The following is a 21,837-nucleotide window of genomic DNA, read 5'->3' as shown; positions in this document are numbered from 1 at the left end:
GTGTCCTTGAGGACACTACGAATCTCCTTCATCCCTGGAATTGCTAGCCTTCCTCCATCATTTGTGTTCTTTTTGCTGCCTTTTGTTTTTCACTTTCTCTACCTACTTTTTAAGGTCATTTTGTCATTTAGGAATGCTATTTGTATCCATTTTGGTTTCCACTTTTTTTGCCTGCACACTTTTATATTTGTCTTTTTCTTTGAAAGTTTAAGAGGAAAAATTTGCACTGGCGATCTTTTAATACTGGGAGACTAGGTCCCAAACTAAAGAATTAGCCCTATGATAGAACATTTGTGAAGACTTCCTATTCTATAATAGTGAAGGTATTAACAGGGTACATTTCATTGTTTTTTATCCTAGAAGTGTGGAAGGCTGATGACCAGATGGAAAGGGACCACAGAAACCCAGAGGAGCATGCGAGGCAATTTGTAATCCTGAAGAACCAAACTCCAATTGAGGAAAGAGGTAATATCTTTGAAAAAACACTTAATCTGAATACAGACTTTGTTTCTTTAAGACAAGTACCCTATAAATATGACTTATATGAAAAAACTTTGAAATATAATTCAGACTTACATAATAGTAATAGAAACTATGCAAGAAGGAAAGCTGATGACTGTAATGGATTTGGAAAAGCATTCCTCTATCTTAAGCAAGAGAAAACCCACCCTGAAGTAGAATACTCTGAATATAATAAAAGTGGAACAGCCTTCAGCCATAAAGAAGCCATTTTTAAACATCAGAAAATTAAAAATTTGGTTCAACCTTTTATTTGTAATTACTGTGACAAGGCCTTCTCCTTTAAGTCACTCCTTATTAGTCATAAGAGAATACATACTGGAGAAAAACCATATGAATGTAATGTATGTAAGAAAACCTTCTCCCATAAGGCAAACCTCATCAAACATCAGAGAATTCATACTGGGGAGAAACCCTTTGAATGTCCTGAATGTGGAAAAGCTTTCACTCACCAGTCAAACCTCATTGTACACCAGAGAGCACATATGGAGAAGAAGCCCTATGAATGCAGTGAATGTGGAAAGACATTTGCCCAGAAATTTGAACTCACTACACACCAGAGAATTCATACAGGAGAACGACCTTATGAGTGTAATGAGTGTGCAAAAACCTTCTTCAAGAAATCAAACCTCATAATACATCAGAAAATTCACACAGGGGAGAAACGCTATGAGTGCAGCGAATGTGGAAAATCCTTTATCCAGAACTCACAACTCATCATACACATGAGAACTCATACAGGAGAGAAACCCTACGAATGTACTGAATGTGGCAAAACTTTCAGCCAGAGGTCAACTCTTAGGTTACATTTGCGAATCCATACGGGTGAGAAACCGTATGAGTGTTCTGAATGTGGGAAGGCCTTTAGCAGAAAGTCCCGACTCAGTGTCCACCAGAGAGTTCACATAGGGGATAAACCCTGAGACTGTACCTAGGTTGCACTGTGGAAAACCCTCCCACCAGAACCCTTCCAACCAGGGAGAAACCTTATGAAGGTATTGAAGGAACATAGGAATTCACACTGAGATATAATCTCAACTCAAATGTATAAAAAATAGGATCCCATAAGAACATTATACTGGAAGTTACATATGATGCCTAGCTAAAGAATACATATGAGAATGTATCCAATTGTAAATAGACATACTCAGCTGTATTACCATGAGCTTTTTAAAATCTTGAATGAATTGAATATTCTAAGCGGCAGCATAAAGCAGACACAGTTTCCTAAGAATTCAGTGGTTATGTGCAAGCATGCCACAGAACACAAGTTCTGTGTTTTAGATCTGTACATGTGAATTTAGCATAATCACTGGGAGTTTGAAATTCTTGTCCTCTGTGATAATTAGGACACATCAAACAATTTTCCATACTGAACATCACTTCAGTACCTCTACAATCCAGTATGCATTCCAAATGAAATATGTAACAGATTTTAAAGTAGCATGTAGCCTATGTCTTTCCCCACTGCTTGCTGGCATATATATGTTGGTATGACCATTGTTACTGAGCTCCCTCTTCACTAAACAGAAGACACTGTTGAAGTTTTACTTGCTTCTGGTTTGCTGAAGATTTTCTAGAAGCACTATTTACATAAATATGCAAGTGTGAGATAATTAAGAGGTGATCGAGAGAGAGAAAGCAGATGTGGGCTGTACTACTCAGTATGCCCACGGAATAAGGATTTACCATGTAAAGACAATATCCGCATTCGTCATGCTCTTGTTATTTTTCAGCAGAGTATTTACATACAAATGCATGCCTATTACCAAAATATTGTGTAACCCAGGAACTACCTGTTTTTATTTGTGTTTCCCTTAATATTTTATGAATTGTCTTGCAAAAAAAATGATAGGATGCTTATATAGCTCAAAAATGTTAGAGGAAAAATAATTTATTTTAAGAGACTGTCAAGAACTGTTTTTCATGCTTAAGATTTTCCATATTTGGAAATGAACTTTGACAGTATTCTGTTGTTTAGCAGAGGCATATCTATGTCCTCGAGTTTCATTATTGTCAACCTGAAACATTTCCCTTTGGAACCTAAGTTAGTGTAAGTTATTACCTTTCCTTTCCATGTTCACACTGTATAAGTTAGACTTTACAGTGGTCTCTCCATATATTGTTTGATGATTAAAGTAAATAAATTATTTTTGCATAGCTCAAAGTAATGCCATTTTAGGCACAAATTCACAAGTTCAGGCTTTCCCTGTCAATCATGCATTAAAATTATAAACGGCAACCAAAACTGGCCTTTTATTCTTTTACTCATTATTTTGAAGATCACTGTTGTGCTGTGACTATGTGAATGTGAATGAATTGCCCAACAAATTTACCATGACATCTGTAGCCCAGTAAATTTGTTTTTGTAAGTTGTCATCTTACTACTAACAACAAAAGCAGCAGGGGAAAAAGTTAATTTTGTACGCTGCTGTTGGAAATGGAAATTGTGACAGCCTCCATGGAAAACATTGTGACTCAGTGTTTTAACGTTAGTATCTATACTCTTCAACCCAGGAGTCTCCTGGGAATCTATCCCTAAGAAAAAAATAAAGTGCCAGAACTTAAGAGTATATGTTTATCAATGTATATTGTAGTATTTTTTGGTAAGGACCTCAAAAAAAGAAAAAGGAGGAAAAAGACCATCAGTAAGGGAATGGTTGAAGAAATTGTAAAAATATACCATGGCTGAATGGTAGTCCATTGAAAAGAATGTGTGGGAGCAAGTTCCTCCAGGTCAGATGAGGAAAGCAAAAGGAAAGAGAGAAGATGTATGTATGTGTATGGCAATTTTTATAAAATAAAGATTCAAACATCTTGTATATGTGTGTACTTGCATATGATTTCATGGGCTTGGAGAATAGAATTCCTTCCATTTTTAACCTCTGCAACCCAATTGCTGTATTAGTGAGGATTCCAGCAGGAAACTGAATTAGTCCCATATTCTTCATATGAAAGTACTACTTACAGAAATGAGGGAAGGGTTAAGGGAACAAACAAAGGATGATCCATAGACCAGCAGTGCTAGGAAGCTGTTGTCTCCCTAAGGCTGAAGTGATAAAAGTAGAAAACTGTGTTCCAGGAGCCCAGTGAGAGCCAAAAATCTTGGAAGAGAGTCTTTTAAGTGCATGTTGAAGCCCTAGAAAGATGCAGCTACTGTGAGAGACAGATCCAAAGCAGGGACGGGAGAAGCCTCACCTCTTTGCTGCTCAGTTTCCTGCAGATGCCTCCATTGACTGACATGGACCAGAAGCCCAGAGGACGCTGTGTTCCTGGCATAAAGCAGGGCAGAGAAGGATGGAGAGTGGACCCAGAGGGCAAACAGCACAATCAGCAAATCCATCATCTCAACCTCTGAACCTTGCTGCTCCAACTGAAATCAGGCTTTCCCAGAAGGACCCTACTTCCCCTATTATAGTCATCTTGAGTAGCAGCAATTTTCTGTCATGTCCCTTAAGCCTGTAGAGGTAGGATGACTGTAAAACCCAATTTCAGAGGAAATATTAATTGGGAAGTTATTGCACGGACAGTAGTTTAAACCATAAGATAGATGAGATTACCTAGAAAAAGACCATAAAGAAGAATTTCGAGGATGGAGTCCTGAACATTCATCCCAGTGTTTAGAGGGGATGAGGAGGAACCAGAAAAGGGGACTGAGAAGGAACAACCAGGGTTAGGATGAAAACCAGGAAAGGATATTATCCCAGAGCCAAGTGAAAAAGTATTTCCAAGTAGAGGGAGTAATCACAGTATTAAACACTAAGAAGTTAGAGAAGGGTATGCACTGAGATTAACCATCAGTGAGGTCATTTTGATAATAGTTTCAAAGGAATGGTCAGGGAAAATCTAGGAGGATTCAAGATCATATTGGAAATAGGAAGTATAGATAAGGGGCAAAGTGTCAAAGACTAAAGGGTCTGAGATTTTGCCCTACTTGCAGGCTAACAAGTTAACCTGCCACAATGTCATGGATCCTAGCAGAGGACACATCGTATTGACTTGGGAAAATATCGGTGATATTTATTACTCATAGCAATATCAGTAGCCAGAGTATCATGATTTTCTTGTGCCAGTTCCCACAGGATGACACCATAGGGGCCATGTGATGCCTACACATGCAGTGAGTTGTGTTACAGAAGAGGAGCTCTGGGTTTAGGAAACCTGAATCTTACAATAGGCTGGGAGCAAACCTTCCCAACCTTTGCCTGGAAGGAACGAATTGTCTTTGTTATGGTGGATGCTAAACCTGCTGCCTGCTCTGGAGAGAGAACTGTATTCTAGGGCTGTTCATGCTTCAGACATTGTGAAAAGATAGTTTGGAACTATCTGGAACTGGCATCAGTGTCTGTACTTGTAAGACAGACAAACATGAGAAAGCTATGGAGAATTGTCTCAACAGAGAAATGGATGGGTAGCTGAAGAGAGGTAGGCTCAAGAAGATTTTGGTGTTTAAGATGTTAGAAATTCTAAGATGTATTTATAAATTCACAGAAATGACCAGTAGAAAGAAAAACTACCGCAGGAAAATATGAGGAGAATGGACTAGAGCAGTGTCTGAGCAGGTAAGAGGAAATTGGGATCCAGTGCGCTATGAAGAGATCAGACTTTGGAGCATCAACCAAGGAAGAAGGCAAAGTATGGGCAGAAATAACAGAGCTTCTGAATGTTCTCATCTGGTTGCTTTTATTTGCACTATTAAACTGTAAACAAGGTTATCAGCTGAAAGTGAAGATGGGGAAGTGGTGTGAGAGGTTTGGGGGATAGGAGGGAGTAAAAGAAGTAATGAAAGGTAGTATGGGTGCACTAAAGGCCCACTTGAGGTCAGTGGTCATGAGTTTAATGTATCAGTCATCAGGGTTTTGTTTTGCTCCACCTTAAGCAGAATTGGATTTAGCCTGGATTGATAGGTGTAAAGAGTAACTATAATGAACAGTGGGATTTAAGCTGGTTAGGAGAAGAGGCAAAACTTGAGGGAAATCAGAGGGACTGACAACAGGAAGATAGCAGAGTAAGACTTTCCAGTGTTTACCTCCCTGTAGAAACATCGATTTGAACAACTATCCATGCATGAAAACAACCTTTGCAAAAGCTAAGGGAACCAGGTGAGAGTTTACAGTTATAGAAATAAAAGACACATCGAAGGACAGTATTATGTTACTCGCATCAAGCCTTCCCCAATCCCAGGCATCACAGTGTGTATAGAGATACACTCTCCACTTGGGGCATAAAGGGGAAGTGAACACCAGACTTTGCCTCAGCCCCTAATACCAGTCCACCACAGTAAAACCCAGCACTGGGCAGGCCTCCACCACCTAGACTCAAGGCCAGTAGCTACCAGCTGAACTTTCAGGCCCACCCCATCACCATGCTGGATCCCACAGGCCGTGCTTCAGTCCTGCATAGGAGACTTAGTCTCCCAGCCAACTTCAGTGGCTCCAGGCTCACCCAACCATCAGGCCAGGGTGTTGCGGCCCGATTACAGAACGGGGGATGAACACAAACATACATAAACACACAGACACACAAAGACGGTACAAGACTGCAGCGCCGAAAGCACCAGTCATTTTATTTTTATACTTTCTGCCCCGCAACTACTTCCTGGAGCGTGACTTTCTTTGATGCCTTGAGGTAACCTGTTCCATTTGTTAAGGGCGATTGCTCAAGGGAGGTGAATGTTTGCATCTCAACCTCTTGATCTCATTACTGTGTGCAGACAATGAGACCCCTTGGCTTGCATGCAAGACCACACGTCCTTGGCTATCAGTCATAGGGAACGGTTTGTATGTTCAACAGGCTGTGTGCAGACCTATTGATCTCTGGCCTCAAGAAGCACGTCCAGTTTCGTTGACTCTGGGCAAAAACCAATTTCCTGCCCAGGGGCGGCCCCTACACCAGGCCCCACAGAATTGGGTCCCAGACCTTGTAGACACAGGTTCCAGGAGTGCCCCAGGTTCTAGATTAGCCCACAGCCAGGTCAGCACCCCTGGCCTCAGGCATGGCCAGCCCCAGCCCTTGCCCCCCCCAGCTCCACAAGAGTTGACACAGTGCTGGGACCAGCCTCCAGCCTGCCCTGGCTCACTGGGCACCACCCCAAGACCCCCATCCACCACTGTGTCAGCCTTTGTGCACCCAGGCTTCAAATCAGCCCCTATGGACCCAGGCTCCAGGCTTGCCTTCAAGGACCAAGGCTCCCAGTCTACCCCAGTAGAGACAAGCTCTAGGCCCAATTACACAGACCCAAGTACTGGGCCTGCCCACCTGCTGACCCAGGCAGCAGATCAGCCTGCCAGAGGACACCAGCAACAAGCCCACCTGCAGACCAGACCAGATGGCCTGCCTAGAATCCCTGGACTGGCTGAAGAGCTTCCACACACAAAGCCGGTCTGCAATGCCTGGAATAAGTCCCTACCTTCTCCAAATGCCCAGACACCAACACACACCTACAAGGATCAAGAACAATCAGGGAAATATGATCCCATCAAAGGAACAAAATAAAGCACCAGTAATTGACCCTAAAGATATTTAGGAAAGAAATTCAGGGCATTTATGATCTGCCTGATGAATAATTCAAAATAATTATTTTAAGGAAGCTCAGTGAACTTCAAGCAAATACAGAGAAGCAATGCACTGAATTCAGTAACATAAATGACCAAAATGAGAAAGTATTGTTTTTAGATATAGGGTGTTTCTCTGTCCTCCAAACTGGAGTGCAGTGCCAGTCATAGCTCATTGCAGCCTCCAACTCCTGAGCTCAAGTGATTCTCCTGCCTCAGCCTCCTAAGTAGCTTGGACTATAGGCCCACACCACCGAGCCCAGCTCATTTTTCTTATTTTTTGTAGAGACAGTCTCACTGTGTTGCCCAGGCAGGTCTTGGACTTATGGCCTCAAGCATTCCTCCTACCTTGGCCTCCAAAAGCACTGGGGTTACAGATGAAAGCCACTGTGCCTGAGCCAAAGTGAGAAATTTAATAGAGATTGAAATTATAAAAACAAATCCTGGAGTAGAAAAATATACAGTGAATGAAATGAAAAATACAATAGAGAACATCAATTGCAGAATTGATCAACCAGAAGAAAGAATCGGAACTCAAAAGACAAGTTATTTGAAAGTATACAGTCAGGGAAATAAAAAAGGAAAGGAGAGCCGGGCGTGGTGGCTCACGCCTGTAATCCCAGCACTATGGGAGGCCGAGGCAGGCGGATCATTTGAGCTCAGGAGGTCAAGACCAGCCTGAGCAAGAGGGAGACCCCGTCTCTACTAAAAATAGAAAAATGATTTGGACAGCTAAAAATATATATAGAAAAAATTAGCCGGGCATGGTGGCTCATGCCTATAGTCCCAGCTCCTCAGGAGGCTGAGGCAGGAGGATCGCTTGAGCCCAGGAGTTTGAGGTTGCTGTGAGCTAGGCTGACGCCACGGCACTCACTCTAGCCCAGGCAACAGAGCGAGACTCTGTCTCAAAAAAAAAAAAAAAAAAAAAGGAGAAAGCTTGAGGGATTTTTGGGATAGCATCAAAAGATCAAATGTTTGAGTCATAGAAGTTCAAGAAGGAGAAAGAAACAAAGGAGTAGAAAGCTTAATGAAATAAAGCAGAACACTTTCCAAATCTGGGAAAAGATATAAATATCCAGGTACAGGAAAATGAAGTGTCTCTAATCAGATTCAGTTAAAACCAAGACTACATGTAACTGAACTGTGAAAGAGAGGGTCCTTAAAGCAGCAAGACACAAAAAAACATATAAAGGAGTATTAATAAGGCTAGCAGTGGATTTCTCAACAGAAATTTTACAGGCTAGGAAAATAATGGGATGATATATGCAAAATACTGAAGGAAAAAAAAGAAACTGCCAGCCAAGAATACTGTATTCTGCAAAGCTGTCCAGAAATAAAGCAGAAATAAGAACTTTCCCAGACGAACAAAAGCTGAGGGAGTTCATCACCACTAGACCTGTTCTTTCAAGAAATGCTAAAGGGATTTGAAGCTGTAAGAAAAGGATCATAGTAACATGAAAACATGAAACTCATTGGTAAAAGTCCACAGTCAAAATCAGAAATTCTAATACTGTAATGGTAGTATGTAAATCAATTATATCTTTAGTATGAAAAGACAAAACTAAATACAATAGCTATAAAAATTTGCTAAGGGATACACAATATAAAAAGATGTAAAGTGTAACATCAAAAACAAAATGGGAAGAGGGGTGGGATTAAAGTGTAGTTTTGATATACAACCAAAGTTATTAGCTTAAAATAGCCAGTTATAACTATAGCATATTTATGTAAGTCTCATGGTAACCACAAAACAGAAACCTGTAGTAGATACACAAAAGATAAAAAGGAATCAAAGCATGCCATGAAAGAAAATCACCTAATCACAAAGGAATATAACAAGAGAGGAGGAACAAAGGAGCTACAGAAAACTAGAAAATAGTTAACAAAATGGCAGTAGTGAGTCCTTACTTATCAATAATTACCTTGAGCATAAATGGATTAAATTCTCCAATCAAAAGAGAGAGAGGCTGAATGGATAAAAAAAGAAAGACTTGACTATATAGTATGTATAAGAGACTCACTTCACCTTTAGGGACACATAGACAAAGTGAAAGGATGGAAATAGAAACTGAAAAAGCAGGGGTAGCTATGCTTAGCTAAAATAGAATTTAAGACAAGAAATGTAAAACAATGAATATCATTATATGATGACAAAGCTGTCAAGAGGATATAATAACTGTGAATATATGTGCACCCAGCATCATAGCACCTAAATGTATAAGGCAAATATTAATAGATCTGAAGGGAGAGATATGTTGTAGTAACAGTAGAGGACTTCACTACCCCACTTTCAGCAATGGACAGATATCCAAACAGAAAATTAATAAGGAGATACTGGACATAAACTACAATTTAGACCAAATGGGCCTGACATATACAGAACATTCCATCGAACAGCAGCATTACATATCTTCTTCTCAAGTACACACAGAACGTTCTCTGGGACGGGATGTATGTTAGGCCACAAATTAAGTCTTAACAAATTTAAGAAGATCATGATCATACCAAGTGTCTTTTCCAATCAAAATGGTATGAAACAAATCAGTAACAGGAGGTATTTTGGGAAATCAACAAATATGTAGAAATTAAACAACACGCTCTTGGCCAGGTACAGTGGCTCATGCCTGTAATCCCAGTGCTTTGGAGGCTGAGGCAGGAGGGTTGCTTGAGGCCATGAGTTTGAGAACAGCCTGGGCAACATAGCAATACCCCATCTCTACAAAAAATAAAAAAGTTAGCCAGGCGTGGTGGTGTGCACCTATAGTCACAGCTACTCAGGAGGTTGAGACAGGAGCATCACCTGACCCCGAGAGCTTGAGGCTATAGTGAGCTATGATCATGCTACCACACTCCAGCCTGGGTGACAGAGTGAGACCCTGTCTTTAAAAAAAGAGAGAAAGAGAAATAAAAAAAAAAAATTATAAGCTAATATCCCTGATGAACATAGATGTGGAAATCCTTAACAAAATAGCAGCAAATCAAATCCAATAGCACATTAAAAGGATCATCCACCATAATCAAGTGGGCTTTATCCCAGGGATGCAAGGATGTTTCAACATACACAAATCTATAAATGTGATATGCCACATTAACAGAATGAAGGACAAAAACCATGTGATTACCTTGATACAGAAAAAGCATTTGACAAATTCAACATCATTTCATAATAAAAACTCTAAACAAAATAAGTATAGAAGAAATGTACCTCAACACAGTAAAGTCCCTGTATTACAAACGTACAACATACTTAATGGTGAAGAGTTGAAACCTTTTTGTCTAAGATCAGGAGGAAGACATGGTTGCCCACTCTCACCACTTATATTCAACATAGTTCTAGAAGTGCTAGCTAGAGCGGTTAGGCAGGAGAAGGAAATAAGAGTCATCTAAATTGGAAAGGAAGAAGTTAAATTGTTCCTGTTTGCAGATGACGTGATCTTATATATAGAAAATCCTAAAAACTCCACCAAAAAACTTAGAATAAACAAACTTTGTTAAAATGCAGGATACAAAATTAACATACAAAAGTCAGCAGTAGGCCAGGCGTGGTGGCTCCCATCTGTAATCCTAGCACTCTGGGAGGCTGAGGCGGGAGGGACGCTCGAGCTCAGGAGTTCGAGACCAGCCTGAGCAAGAGCGAGACCCTGTCTCTACTAAAAATAGAAATATTAGCTGGGCATGGTGGCATGCACCTATAGTCCCAGCTACTGAGGAGGCTGAGGCAGGAGTATTGCTTGAACCCAGGAGTCTGAGGTTGCAGTGAGCTAGGCTGACGCCAGGGCACTCTAGCCCAGGCAACAGAGTGAGACTCTGTCTCAAAAAAAGAAAAAATAAATAAACGCAGATCAAGTATTTCTCATGAAGAGTTGGCATCCAAGCGGGAGTGTGCTGGAAGTGCAAATGACACACTGGATGTGAAAGATTCAGTATGAGAAAAAGAATGTAAAATATATCAGTAAGTTTTAAGTGTTGATTACATGTTGAAATGATAATATCTGCATATACTGGGTTAAATGAACTATATTATTAAAATTAATTCACCTATTTCTTTTCACTTTACTTCTTTAGTAAGGCTACAGGATAATTTTAAATCACCCCTTTGAGCCGGGAGCAGTGGGTCACACGGGTAGTCCTGGCTACTCGGAAGCTGAGCTATGACCGTGCCACTGCACTCCAGCCTGGGCAACAGAGTGAGACCCTGTCCCTAAAATATATATACACACACACACATGTATAAATAAAATCACATTTGACTCGCGTGGTATTTCTTTTGGACAGCGCCGGTTAGAAGAAAAAAGGCACAGCATGCAGTTTTCACGATGGCCACCAGATGGCAACCCTATCCCGGGGCTGCGGTTTTCAGCCTCGCAGGAGGCCAGGGGGCGGGGCAGATGGCAGAGACAGGTTTTACCAGTAAATGAGGTTTGTGCTCGCTGCTGCGTTTTTATATTAATTACGCATCCCATCATTTGTATGTAGATGATTGTTGACATAATAATGAAATATATGTTCTTTGCTCTCTGTTTAAGAGCAGGTCTCCCCCACTGAGCTGGGAGTTTCCTTAAAAGACGGCTCCTAATGTTTTTAATAGTTCATTTCAATTCCCACTCTCCTGCCCAACGATTCTTTTTGCTTTTCTCCCTTTCACGTGTTCATTCTCCACATCCAAGTTCAGCTCTTTTCATGTCCTTGGCAATTAAATTGTATATATAACTTTAATTTCAGGCTGGGCGTGGTGGTTCACGCCTGTAATCCTAGCACTCTGGGAGGCCGAGGTGGGAGGATCGTTTGAGCTCAGGAGTTCGAGACCAGCCTGAGCAAGAGCGAAACCCCATCTCTACCAAAAAAAAAAAAAAAAAAAACGAACGAAATTATCTGGACAACTAAAAATATATAGAAAAAATTAGGCAGGCATGGTGGCACATGCCTCTAGTCCCAGCTACTAGGGAGGCTGAGGCAATAGGATTGCTTAAGCCCAGGAGTTTGAGGTTGCTGTGAGCTAGGCTGACGCCACTGCACTCTAGCCTGAGCAACAGAGTGAGACTCTGTCTCAAAAAAAAAAAAAAAAAACAACTTTAATTTCAACATATTATGACCCCCTGTCAGAACATCTAATATTTGGAGCTATGTCATCCACAGAGGAAAAAAAAATCTAATATTCCACAAGGCAGAGAAGGGCATTAGGAAAAAGTGTGAAAGAGAGATGCAGACAGGAGCCCCGCCCCATTCCTACCAAGATGCCTCCCCCAAGACCAGCCTTCAGGGAACTTTCGAGATATGGAGAAAACTGGGACAAAGACCTGGGAAAGAAAGGGATGATTTGAACCAGCAGTGGCGTGTGGCCACGGCTACGGCCATGGCTAAAGTGGGAACTGAGTTACGCGCATCTCACTCTCCCTGTCCCCCGACTGCAGTACTTTGGGGTGACGGACGCCTGCCCCAGGCCCGTCTGGGACAGCTAGCATAGGTGGGTCATGCAGAAGCTCTGTTCACTGGAGGACATAAAAATAATACCTAAAACTGTAAAGCATATATCAAATTTTATGGGGTGCAACTAAAGCAGTGCTTGGAGGAAAATTTGGAGACTAAAATACTTAAGGAAGAAGAAAAGCTGAAAATGAATGAGCAGAATATCCAAATTAAAATGTTTTTAAAAATCACAAGTGAATAAACACAAAGAAATTAGGAGGACAGCAATACCCTGATGTCAAAACCATGTACAACATCACAAGAAAAGAGAATTACAGACCACTATCCCTCATGGATATAGATGCAAAAACCTTCAATAAAATACTAGCAAAGTGAATCCAACAGCGTTGTGAAAGGCTTATACACCGTGATCCAGTGGGATTTATCCCAAACATGCAAAGGGATATAAGAAATAACATAAGAAAATCAATGTAATATACCACATTAACAGAAGGGGGAAATCACATCTCAATTGATACAGAAAAGGCCTTTGACAAAATCAGACACCTTTTCATAATAAAAACCACTCGGAAAAGCAGGAATAAAAGGAAACTTCCTTAATATGATCCAGGGCATTTGTGGAAAGCCCACAGGTAACATCATACTCTATTCAATGGTGAAGAACTGAAAGCTTTTCCAATAAGGTCCAAGAACAGACAAGGATGCCTGCTTTTACCGCTGCTATCCAACATGGTACTAGAAGTCCTAGACAGAGCAATTAAACAAGAAAAAGAAATAAAATTCATCCAATTTGCAAAGGAAAAGGTAAAACTATCTCTATTTTGGCCGGGCGCGGTGGCTCATGCCTGTAATCCTAGCACTTTGGGAGGCTGAGGTGGGTGGATTGCTCGAGGTCAGGAGTTCCAGACCAGCCTGAGCAAGAGCGAGACCCCGTCTCTACTAAAAATAGAAAGAAATTATCTGGCCAACTAAAAATATATATAGAAAAAAATTAGCCGGGCATGGTGGCGCATGCCGGTAGTCCCAGCTACTTGGGAGGCTGAGGCAGTAGGATTGCTTGAGCCCAGGAGTCTGAGGTTGCTGTGAGCTAGGCTGACACCATAGCACTCTAGCCTGGGCAACAGAGCGAGACTCTGTCTCAAAAAAAAAAAAAAAGAAAAGAAATATCTGAAGCCTGTCTGCAAAAAAATATGATTTGCTGAATTCCAATGATAGATACATGGATCTCATAATATTTTCTATGTATTTTTTCTATTTCTTTTTTTCTTTAAAATAGAAAACCAGATGCTTAGCACGCGCCCGTACGATAAATAAAAACCCCAGGTGGAGGCCATGGGAGGTCCCCTGTGGCCCACACCTTACCCTGCCACAGCACCCCGCTCTCCAGCCACCTCTGCAGCCTCAGACCACGGCAGAGCCCAGAGTGCCTCCTCCCTCCTCACGCAGGTGTGAGGGCTCAGCAAGCCCCAGGCAGACCCCTCTCCTCCCTGCAGCCCCAGGACAGAGCCCCTCTGGCCCAGACGGGACCAGCTGTGGGGGCCGGAGGCACACGGGGCCTCCTCCCAGCCCTCCCAGCCGGTGGCCACCAGCCCAGTACTCACCAAAGGCGGCCCCCACGAGGGCAAAGCAGGAAAGCAGCCAAAGAAACGCCATGGTGCAGCCAGGGAGGTCTGGGAGGCCTGCCGCTGGGGGCCCCTTTTACGTACCCTGCACCCCCAGACCCCGCCCAGCCCCTCTGGCCCTGCCCAGCCCCAAGGCCCAAGGGCCACCCTCCCTGTTATCCAGGGACCTTGGGTGATAAGAAGGGGCCAAGCCCTCTGCACAGCCCTCTGGCTTCCAACTCAGGACCAGCTGGGAAAGCCAAGGACGCCCCCTCGGGGCGAGCCCTTACCCACGTGCCGGGCCGCTTGTGCTGCTGGAACAGACCACAGACGGTAACCGACAAAACACAGAAATGTATTTTCCCACAGTTCTGAAGGCTGGAAGAACAAGGTCAAGGTGCCAGCAGGGTTGGAGGCTCTGGCTCCAAGATGGCACCTGGAGCACTGCGTCTTCACCTGGAGGACACGAGGGGCTGAGCTCGCCCTTTGGCCCTTCACCCCTGACCTTTGCAAGGGTGTTAATCCAACCAGGGAGGGCAGAGCCTCGCAGCCTAATTGCCTCTTAAAGGTCCCAGCTCTTAATGCTGTCACAATGGCAACGACATTTCAACAGGAATTTCAGGGGACACACTGTCACACCGCAGCAGCTTGCCCCCCCCCCCCCCCCGCTTCCTCCCGCTGGCTGCCAGCCACCCCAGGGCACCTCTGAGCTTCCCCATGTCCGCTGGGAATCTTCCCCTCTCTCCTGCTTGCCTTGGAGTCTCTGCCTGACACAAGTGACGGTGGCTGACTTCCTTGCTGTGGCAAGCCCTGAATAGATACCCTCTGCTCATTCTCATTTGGGCGGGGTTCGTGTATCTCCACAAACACCCGCACCTGCCACCCACATGCCACCCCTCCTGGGCCGCAGCCCACCTCCCCCTGTCGCTAGCCCTGCACCTCCACGGAGCAGGAGGAGAATAGATCGGGTTGGCCCAAGAAGCACACTGCGCTTTCATTCAAGAAAACATTGCCCCCAGCCTCACCTAGCCAGGGACAATGGGAATTTTGGAAATACTTATTGGCACTGTGAGAAAGGTCCCAATCCCCTGTGTAAACCTGGTCCCCGAGTCCTCCGCCTTGTGGCAGGAGAAAGGAAATTTTATGAAGGGGCCACTCTGAATGAGGTGCAGGAATCAAACCCTCGGTTTTGCTGTTAAGGCACAGCCAGTGTGGAAAACCGTCTGACAATTTCCATCAACATACCCCTACCCTATCCCGCAGCCGCTCCACTCCTAGGTATTTACCCAAAAGAAACATGTCCGCATGAAGACCTGTCCTCAGCAGCTTTACTTGTGGTAGATCAAAACCAGAGCGTGGAGAGGCAAATCCGGTGCATTCATACCGTGAGTCACTATTTAGCATGAAAAGGGAAGAAGCTGCTGAGACCTGCAACTGCATGGATGAACTTCAAAAGTACGGTGCTGAGTTAAAGGAGCCACACCGAACGAGCACACGCTGTGGGATTCTATTCGTGTGAGATTCCACCACTGGCAAAACTGATCTATGGGGAGGGTGCAGAGTTTCAGTTTCGCAAGATGAAAAGTAGTGGGCGTTGGCTGCCCAACACTGTGAACTCGCTTAACACTGCCTGAGTGCACGTTCAAAAACGGTTAAGACAGGGCCGAGCGCGGTGGCTCACGCGTGTAATCCTAGCACTTGGGAGGCCCAGGCAGGAGGATCACGTGAGGCCAGGAGTTCAAGACCAGCCTGAGCAAGAGCGAGACCTCATCTCTCTATAAAAGATAGAAAAAATTAACCAGCTCTCACACCTGTGGTCCCAGCTACTGGGGAGGCTGAGGCAGGAGGATCGTGTGAGCCCAGAAGTTTGAGGCTGCAGTGAGCTATGATGATGCCACGGCACTCTAGCCTGGGTGACAGAGTAAGACCCCCTCTCAAAAAAAAAAATGGTTAAGATGGTAAGTTTTATGTGCGTTTTATAATTAAAAGGTTTTTTTTTAATTAAAAACAAAACAAAGACTAATCTATTGGGAAAGAAATCAGAACAGCGGTTGTTTCTGGAGATGGGGATTGGCTGCCAAGGGGGCAGGCACAGGAAATGCCATCTGTCGCAATGGGGGTGGCGGTTACAGCGCATATGCATCCGTCACGTGTCATCAGCCTGTATACACTTTCAATAGGTGTGTTTTACCCTGAGTAAAGTATAATTCCATTACAAAATAAATAAAGGAAGAGGCAGCGCAGGAGGCTGCAGTACTTGGGGACCCCAACACATCCCTCCCCTCCCACCCAGGCAGGGCCGCAGCGCTGCGCACACCCCTGCCCCAGCTCCTGGCGCAGGTCTGGCCTGTCCCCTGATGTGCACATCCCACTTCCCCAGCACCTGACTCTCTGCCTCCAGGCTCCTTCCTACGAATGTGGGGGTGGGGGGTGGTCAGGATCCTGTGCTCCCGGAGAGGCAGGTGTGGGGCCGCCTCCCCGCCCGACACAGCTGTGCTGGTTCCCTTGACCCGGGCAGCCGGCTGCAGAGGAGGAGGGGTGCGGCAGGCAGGGCCCGGCCAGCTGTTGGTTCCCAAGGCCACGGCCATGGGTTGGCTCAGGCAAGACGGGGGCTGCCAGGGCCTGGCTGCTGTGCCCTCTTGCCCTACACTGGGCCACCCGGAGAGGTGGCCAGTTGTCAGCTGGTAGGGCCCTCCTCGCTCTGCCCTGACCCCTCCACCCTGACTCCGGTCCCCTTGGGCCACAAGGGCCTTTCCTGCCGTGCCCAGGCGCTGGCTTTTCTGCCCCCTGTGCCTGGACATGTCTCTGCCCGAGATGCCCCTGGCTGCGCCACAAACTCTAAATGTCCCCTTCAGAGCGAGGCCCTCCTGGCTGCCTAGCAGGTGGTGATGTAGATTTTACTTATTTTTAAAATAGACTCTCTTCCCAGCCTCTCCCACCCTGCCCACGTAAGCAAGGTGGAAGGGGTTGGGAAGGGAGTCCAGCGTGCTGCGGGCAGGAATTCGTTGCTAATTTCCTGTGGGCTATGCCAGTCGTGGGGCCGGTGAGCGTGGGCTGGTGGGACAAACCGAACTGCGGAACAGTAGGGTTCCCACAGACGACATCTGTCTCCTGTTCTGCCTTCCCACCTCCTACACTGTCGCCTTCCCTCCCTGTCATTCATTATTCACTCTTCTAGAATGAGCCAAGGCTATGAATTCAAGGAAGAAATAAATACAAAGAACCGACCAGCATGGATCGTGTGAGGCTGGTCCCTGCGCTGTCCAGATGGGTGGGGTTGTTTTGTCCTGTGGGACCCATCCTGGAAGCATCCCCATTTGCATACAGAGAAACAGGATCAGAGAGGGTAAGTAACTTGCCCAAGGCTCCACAGTTGCCTGACACAGAAACCTGTGCTGTGAACAAACACCTTGCTGTCATCAATGCAGTGGAAATTCAGAACAGCTGAGAGGCATTTTCCGGTCCATGTTGGGGCGCTTGCCCTGCCTCCAGCAGCCTCAACCCCAAATTTCTCCTTCCCCAGTTTCCCAATAGTTGGGAAAGGGCTGCACCACCCACCCTGTTGCCCAAACCAGGAACTGGGTCTCCCCGCGACACCCACTATGCCTTGAGGTCCAGCCTCCATCAGCTATCATCAGGGTGACAGCAGGGCCCCAGGCCCTGGTCCCCAGGCCCACTCTTGCCCTGGGATGCCCCGTGCTCAGCTCTGGGCCCCCATGCACCAGCGCCTGTGTGGAGGGCTGGCTCCGTGCAGATTCGCCAAGGACAGCTCATCCCTCCAAGCCTCGCTGCACACGGCCCAAGTGACTGCCGCAGACGTCGGCTGAGCCTTCACTTCTCAGCCATCCTGAGACCGGGGGGCCTCCCCCATCCGCCCAAGCCTCCGTCTCACACCCGGGGCGCAGCCCTCCCTGCCAGCCTCCCTCCTACTTGGCCACACTGCCCAGGGGGTTTCAGGCACTAACGGATGCACTAAGTCCTTTGTCCGAGGTCCTCCAGACCACCAGGCTAGCCTGGGGCGCAAACCCGGGCCTCTGGACTCCTCCCTGGAGGACCCCTCCCGAGGCGGGGCCCGGGGGAGGGGGCTGTGGGTCGAAGGCCACCTTGTTTAGCCCCAGCTCAGCCGGGGGCCGCAGCTGCTGCCATCCCAGGCTCCCACGCCAGCCCTGCTCTGGCACATCCTGGCCACTTGGGCACACTCCCAGGCCGGCGATTATCGCCCAAGGTCTCCAGATAACAGCCTGGCGCACGGGTATGTAATGGGGAGCCCCACTCAGGCGTCCTCCACCTCCTGACCGTGACCGCAGCACCATGGCCTGCCTCTGGCTCCTGTCCTGCTGGGCCCTCCTGGGCGCCGCCTTCGGTGAGTGCTGGGCCCCGTGGGGGCAGGAAGCTCGGCTCCCCTGTCCCCCATCCCCAAGCCCAGCGAGGGGCAGCGGGGTCCCTCCTCCCAGCTCAGCTGTGCGCAGTGGCATGGCCTGAGCAAGTCACCCTGTCCCTGAGCCTCACTGGCCCCACCTCTACAGGGGGGCGTTGGGAGGTTTGAACCAGACCTCAGGTCCCTGCTCCCCCTCCCCACGCCCAGACGGTCTGAGGCTCCCAGGGGAGGGAGGGGACATCCTGGGGGCTTCCTGGGGGCCTTCAGAAAGTTCTCTGAACTGTCCGTGGCTCCCACACAGGCTCGGATGGTGCATGCGGGCAGCTGTGGGTTGGCACCTTCAAACCCAAATCTTTTGGGCCCTTGAGCCTTGCCCTTTTAATGTCCTGTTCACTGAGTGCTTGCTATGGGCCCAGCGCAGAGCTCGTGCCTTACCTGCTGACTCGCCCGGCATCTGCACGCCACAGCCGTGAGGCCGGCAACTGTGTGATCCCCATTTTGCTGATGGGGAAACTGAGACTCCATGTAGTCTAGCAGCGGTGGAGCCCTGGCTACGGGCCTGCAACCCACCTCACACCCGCCTGGGTGGCTTGCTTGGCTGAGGTGGGGACAGAGTCCCATTGCTCTGTGTCCCAGTGCCCAGGGTTCCCTCTGGAGGATTCCAGGGCTGGGGCAGGACAGTCAGGGCTGACTTCTCGGAGGAAGAGAGATGGGAGCCAGGTGGGGCCAAGAGGGAAAATGGGTGGGGTGGTGCCCACTCTGGAAGGGAGCTTGGGGTCCGCAGGCTGCATGTGGGCAGATGTTTGAGCCTAGAGGTTGAGAGACCAGGAGAAGTTTCCAGAGGAGGTGGCATTGTCACAGTGGGGTCCCGAGCTGGCCTGGGTGACCAGATGTAGAAACCAGCAGTTCTGTAAGGCAGACCTCAGCCCCTCCTCACCCCACTCCCACCCCCAGGCTGCGGGGTCCCCGCCATCCACCCCGTGCTCAGTGGCCTGTCCAGGATCGTCAACGGGGAGGACGCCGTCCCCGGCTCCTGGCCCTGGCAGGTGTCCCTGCAGGTGAGGCAGTTCCGGGCATGGGGGGAGCACTGGGGCGGGGGCCAGGCTGGGGAGCTGCTGACCCCCCATCCCTCTCCCCAGGACAAGACCGGCTTCCACTTCTGCGGGGGCTCCCTCATCAGCGAGGACTGGGTGGTCACCGCCGCCCACTGCGGGGTCACGTGAGGGCCGGGCGGCCTCGGGCTCTGCCTCCAGGTCCCGCTGGGTGGGGAGGAGGCGGGCGCGCTCCCAGGCCTCACCCGTCGCTCTGTCTAGGACCTCCGACCGGGTCGTGGCCGGGGAGTTTGACCAGGGCTCCGACGAGGAGAACGTCCAGGTCCTGCAGATCGCCAAGGTGCGCCCGGCGGCGGCTCAGCACGGGGGCCGGGCGGGCAGGAGGGACGGGAGCCCGGGGGGCTGGGGCCGCCTCGGGGTCCCCTCTGGCTCCGAACTGTTCCTTCCAGGAAGGAGTCTGTGTCCCCGAAGCCGCAGGTCCCCGACGGCCCCGGGGCTCAGCGGGGCATTCTGGTCCTCACCGCAGGTCTTCAAGAACCCCAAGTTCAGCCTGCTCACCGTGCGCAACGACATCACCCTGCTGAAGCTGGCCACGCCGGCCCAGTTCTCCGAGACCGTGTCGCCCGTGTGCCTGCCCAGCGCCGACGACGACTTCCCCGCGGGGTCGCCGTGCGTCACCACAGGCTGGGGCAAGACCAAGTACAACGGTGGGTGCTGGGGCCTCCCCAGGCCGGGCTGCCCTGGGCTTGGGCTGCCCGAGCGGCGGGATGTCCGGGTGACCCGCTGGCTGTCCTTGCTTTGGGCTGACTCCGACACAGTCCGGAATCCGTCCGTGTCTTTACTGACAATCCTCTGAATTAAAAATGCACCAGCCGGGAATGGACACTCAGCCCAGCACCGAGGTCCCTGAACAGTAAGTTTCTCGTGAGCTCGCCCCGCCTGCTCCCCTGCGGCGGGCGGCGGTGCCAGGGCCAGCAGGGGACGCAGAGTCCCCACCTGGTGTGACCTCTGAAGGGACCGCGTCCCAGACGCTTTCAGGCTGTGGGGGATGTTCCCACCGCGTGGCGATGGTGAGGGGGAAGGGGCGTAGGGGAGGGCAGGTGGGGTGGGGCCCGGTCCCCCCACTGCAGTGGGCTGGGGGGCCGAGGGCCCTGACCCGCCCCCTCCCATCCTGCAGCCAACAAGACCCCCGACAAGCTGCAGCAGGCGGTCCTGCCCCTGGTGTCCACCGCCGACTGCAAGAAGGTCTGGGGCAGCAAGATCACCGACGTGATGGTCTGTGCCGGGGCCAGCGGCGTGTCCTCCTGCAACGTAAGGCTCGCCCGGGCTGCCCTGTCCGCTTCGGCGACCTTACCGAGCCCCTGGTCAGGCCAGGGGGCCACAGGACCCCCACTGTGGAGTCCTGGGCTCCCCTCTTCTTTCATCCTCTAACCTCATTGCTTGCCTGGTGTCCCAGAGCCACTATGTAGCAAATTTCCTTTGATGTCAACATCTGAGCAAATATTAGCACCTCCTGGAGTTGTACAGTGCGCAGCCTGGACGGTGGAACCGGGCGGCTGACAGGGCTCCAGCAGCCCCTCCTCCCTCACAGGGGCGCCATGGCCACGTGCCCACCACCCTGCTCTTTCTCCTATTGGTCAAACCAGCTTCTGGGGCTTCTATTATGGGACCCACCGTGGGGGGAGCCTGGACTTCCAGGGCACAGACCACACGAGGAGCTGCTGGGTCTTGCAGAATCCATCCAGTAGCATGTGTGGTGTCCCCTAGGTGTCAGGTTCTGGACTGGGCTCTGGGAACAAGGTCCAGAGGCCTCTGTGGCCAGGCCCCCTGGGCTGCCAGATCCAAGCCCCCCTTCTCTCCCTCTGCGGCAGTACGACTCTGGCGGCCCCCTGGTCTACCAGAAGGACGGAGCCTGGACCCTGGTGGGCATCGTGTCCTGGGGCAGCAGCACCTGCTCCACCTCCACACCAGCTGTGTATGCCCGCGTCACCGCGCTCCTGCCCTGGGTCCAGGAGACCCTGGCCGCCAACTGAGCCCGCGGCACCCCTTGCCTCGCTGACCCTGCTCCCCACAGAGCCTCAATAAACCCGTGGAACACGTGTTGGTGCCTCACTCTGCTTCTGACCCTGCGCCTCCAGCGGGCTGGATTGGGCCAGGCCAGGCCAAGCAGTGGGGGTTCTCCAGGAGCCCCTCCTTAGTCCCTTCCCCACCACTTGGGCTCCAGCTCCCCAGACAGTGGGTGGAGTGCGCGGGCAGAGGGAATGGGCTGCAAAGAGGGACGGGGCATCTGGGTTGGTGGGGCCCAG

At 48.8% G+C, this 21,837-nt stretch overlaps 2 protein-coding genes across 10 annotated transcripts in view; both read left to right on the top strand.

The window, feature by feature from the left end:
* Window positions 1–3,383, top strand: part of ZFP1 (ZFP1 zinc finger protein) — a 33,145-nt gene extending 29,762 nt beyond the window's left edge. For 8 of the 9 annotated variants that reach the window (XM_045533935.1, XM_045533930.1, XM_045533927.1 and 5 more), the window contains one exon: window positions 361–3,382. In XM_045533935.1, coding sequence (XP_045389891.1) covers window positions 361–1,442 — 1,082 coding nt within the window. In that variant the 3' untranslated portion in view covers window positions 1,443–3,382. Of the gene's footprint in view, window positions 1–360 lie in introns of all 9 variants that reach the window. The other variant, XM_045533932.1, reaches the window with a different exon arrangement.
* LOC123625430 (chymotrypsinogen B2) lies at window positions 385–21,629 on the top strand. Its single transcript, XM_045533936.1, has 8 exons — window positions 385–465; window positions 17,280–18,464; window positions 19,434–19,537; window positions 19,619–19,698; window positions 19,793–19,871; window positions 20,058–20,238; window positions 20,709–20,842; window positions 21,403–21,629. The coding sequence occupies exons 2-8, from the start codon at window positions 18,413–18,415 to the stop codon at window positions 21,562–21,564; spliced, it is 792 nt and encodes a 263-aa protein (XP_045389892.1). The 5' UTR covers window positions 385–465; window positions 17,280–18,412; the 3' UTR covers window positions 21,565–21,629.
* The last annotated feature ends 208 nt before the right edge of the window (window positions 21,630–21,837 follow it).

Source organism: Lemur catta, chromosome 20 (assembly GCF_020740605.2).
Source record: "Lemur catta isolate mLemCat1 chromosome 20, mLemCat1.pri, whole genome shotgun sequence".
In the NCBI taxonomy this organism is placed as follows: domain Eukaryota; kingdom Metazoa; phylum Chordata; class Mammalia; order Primates; family Lemuridae; genus Lemur; species Lemur catta.
Note: the sequence above shows the minus strand (reverse complement) of the source record. Positions and strands in the feature narration are given on the sequence as shown.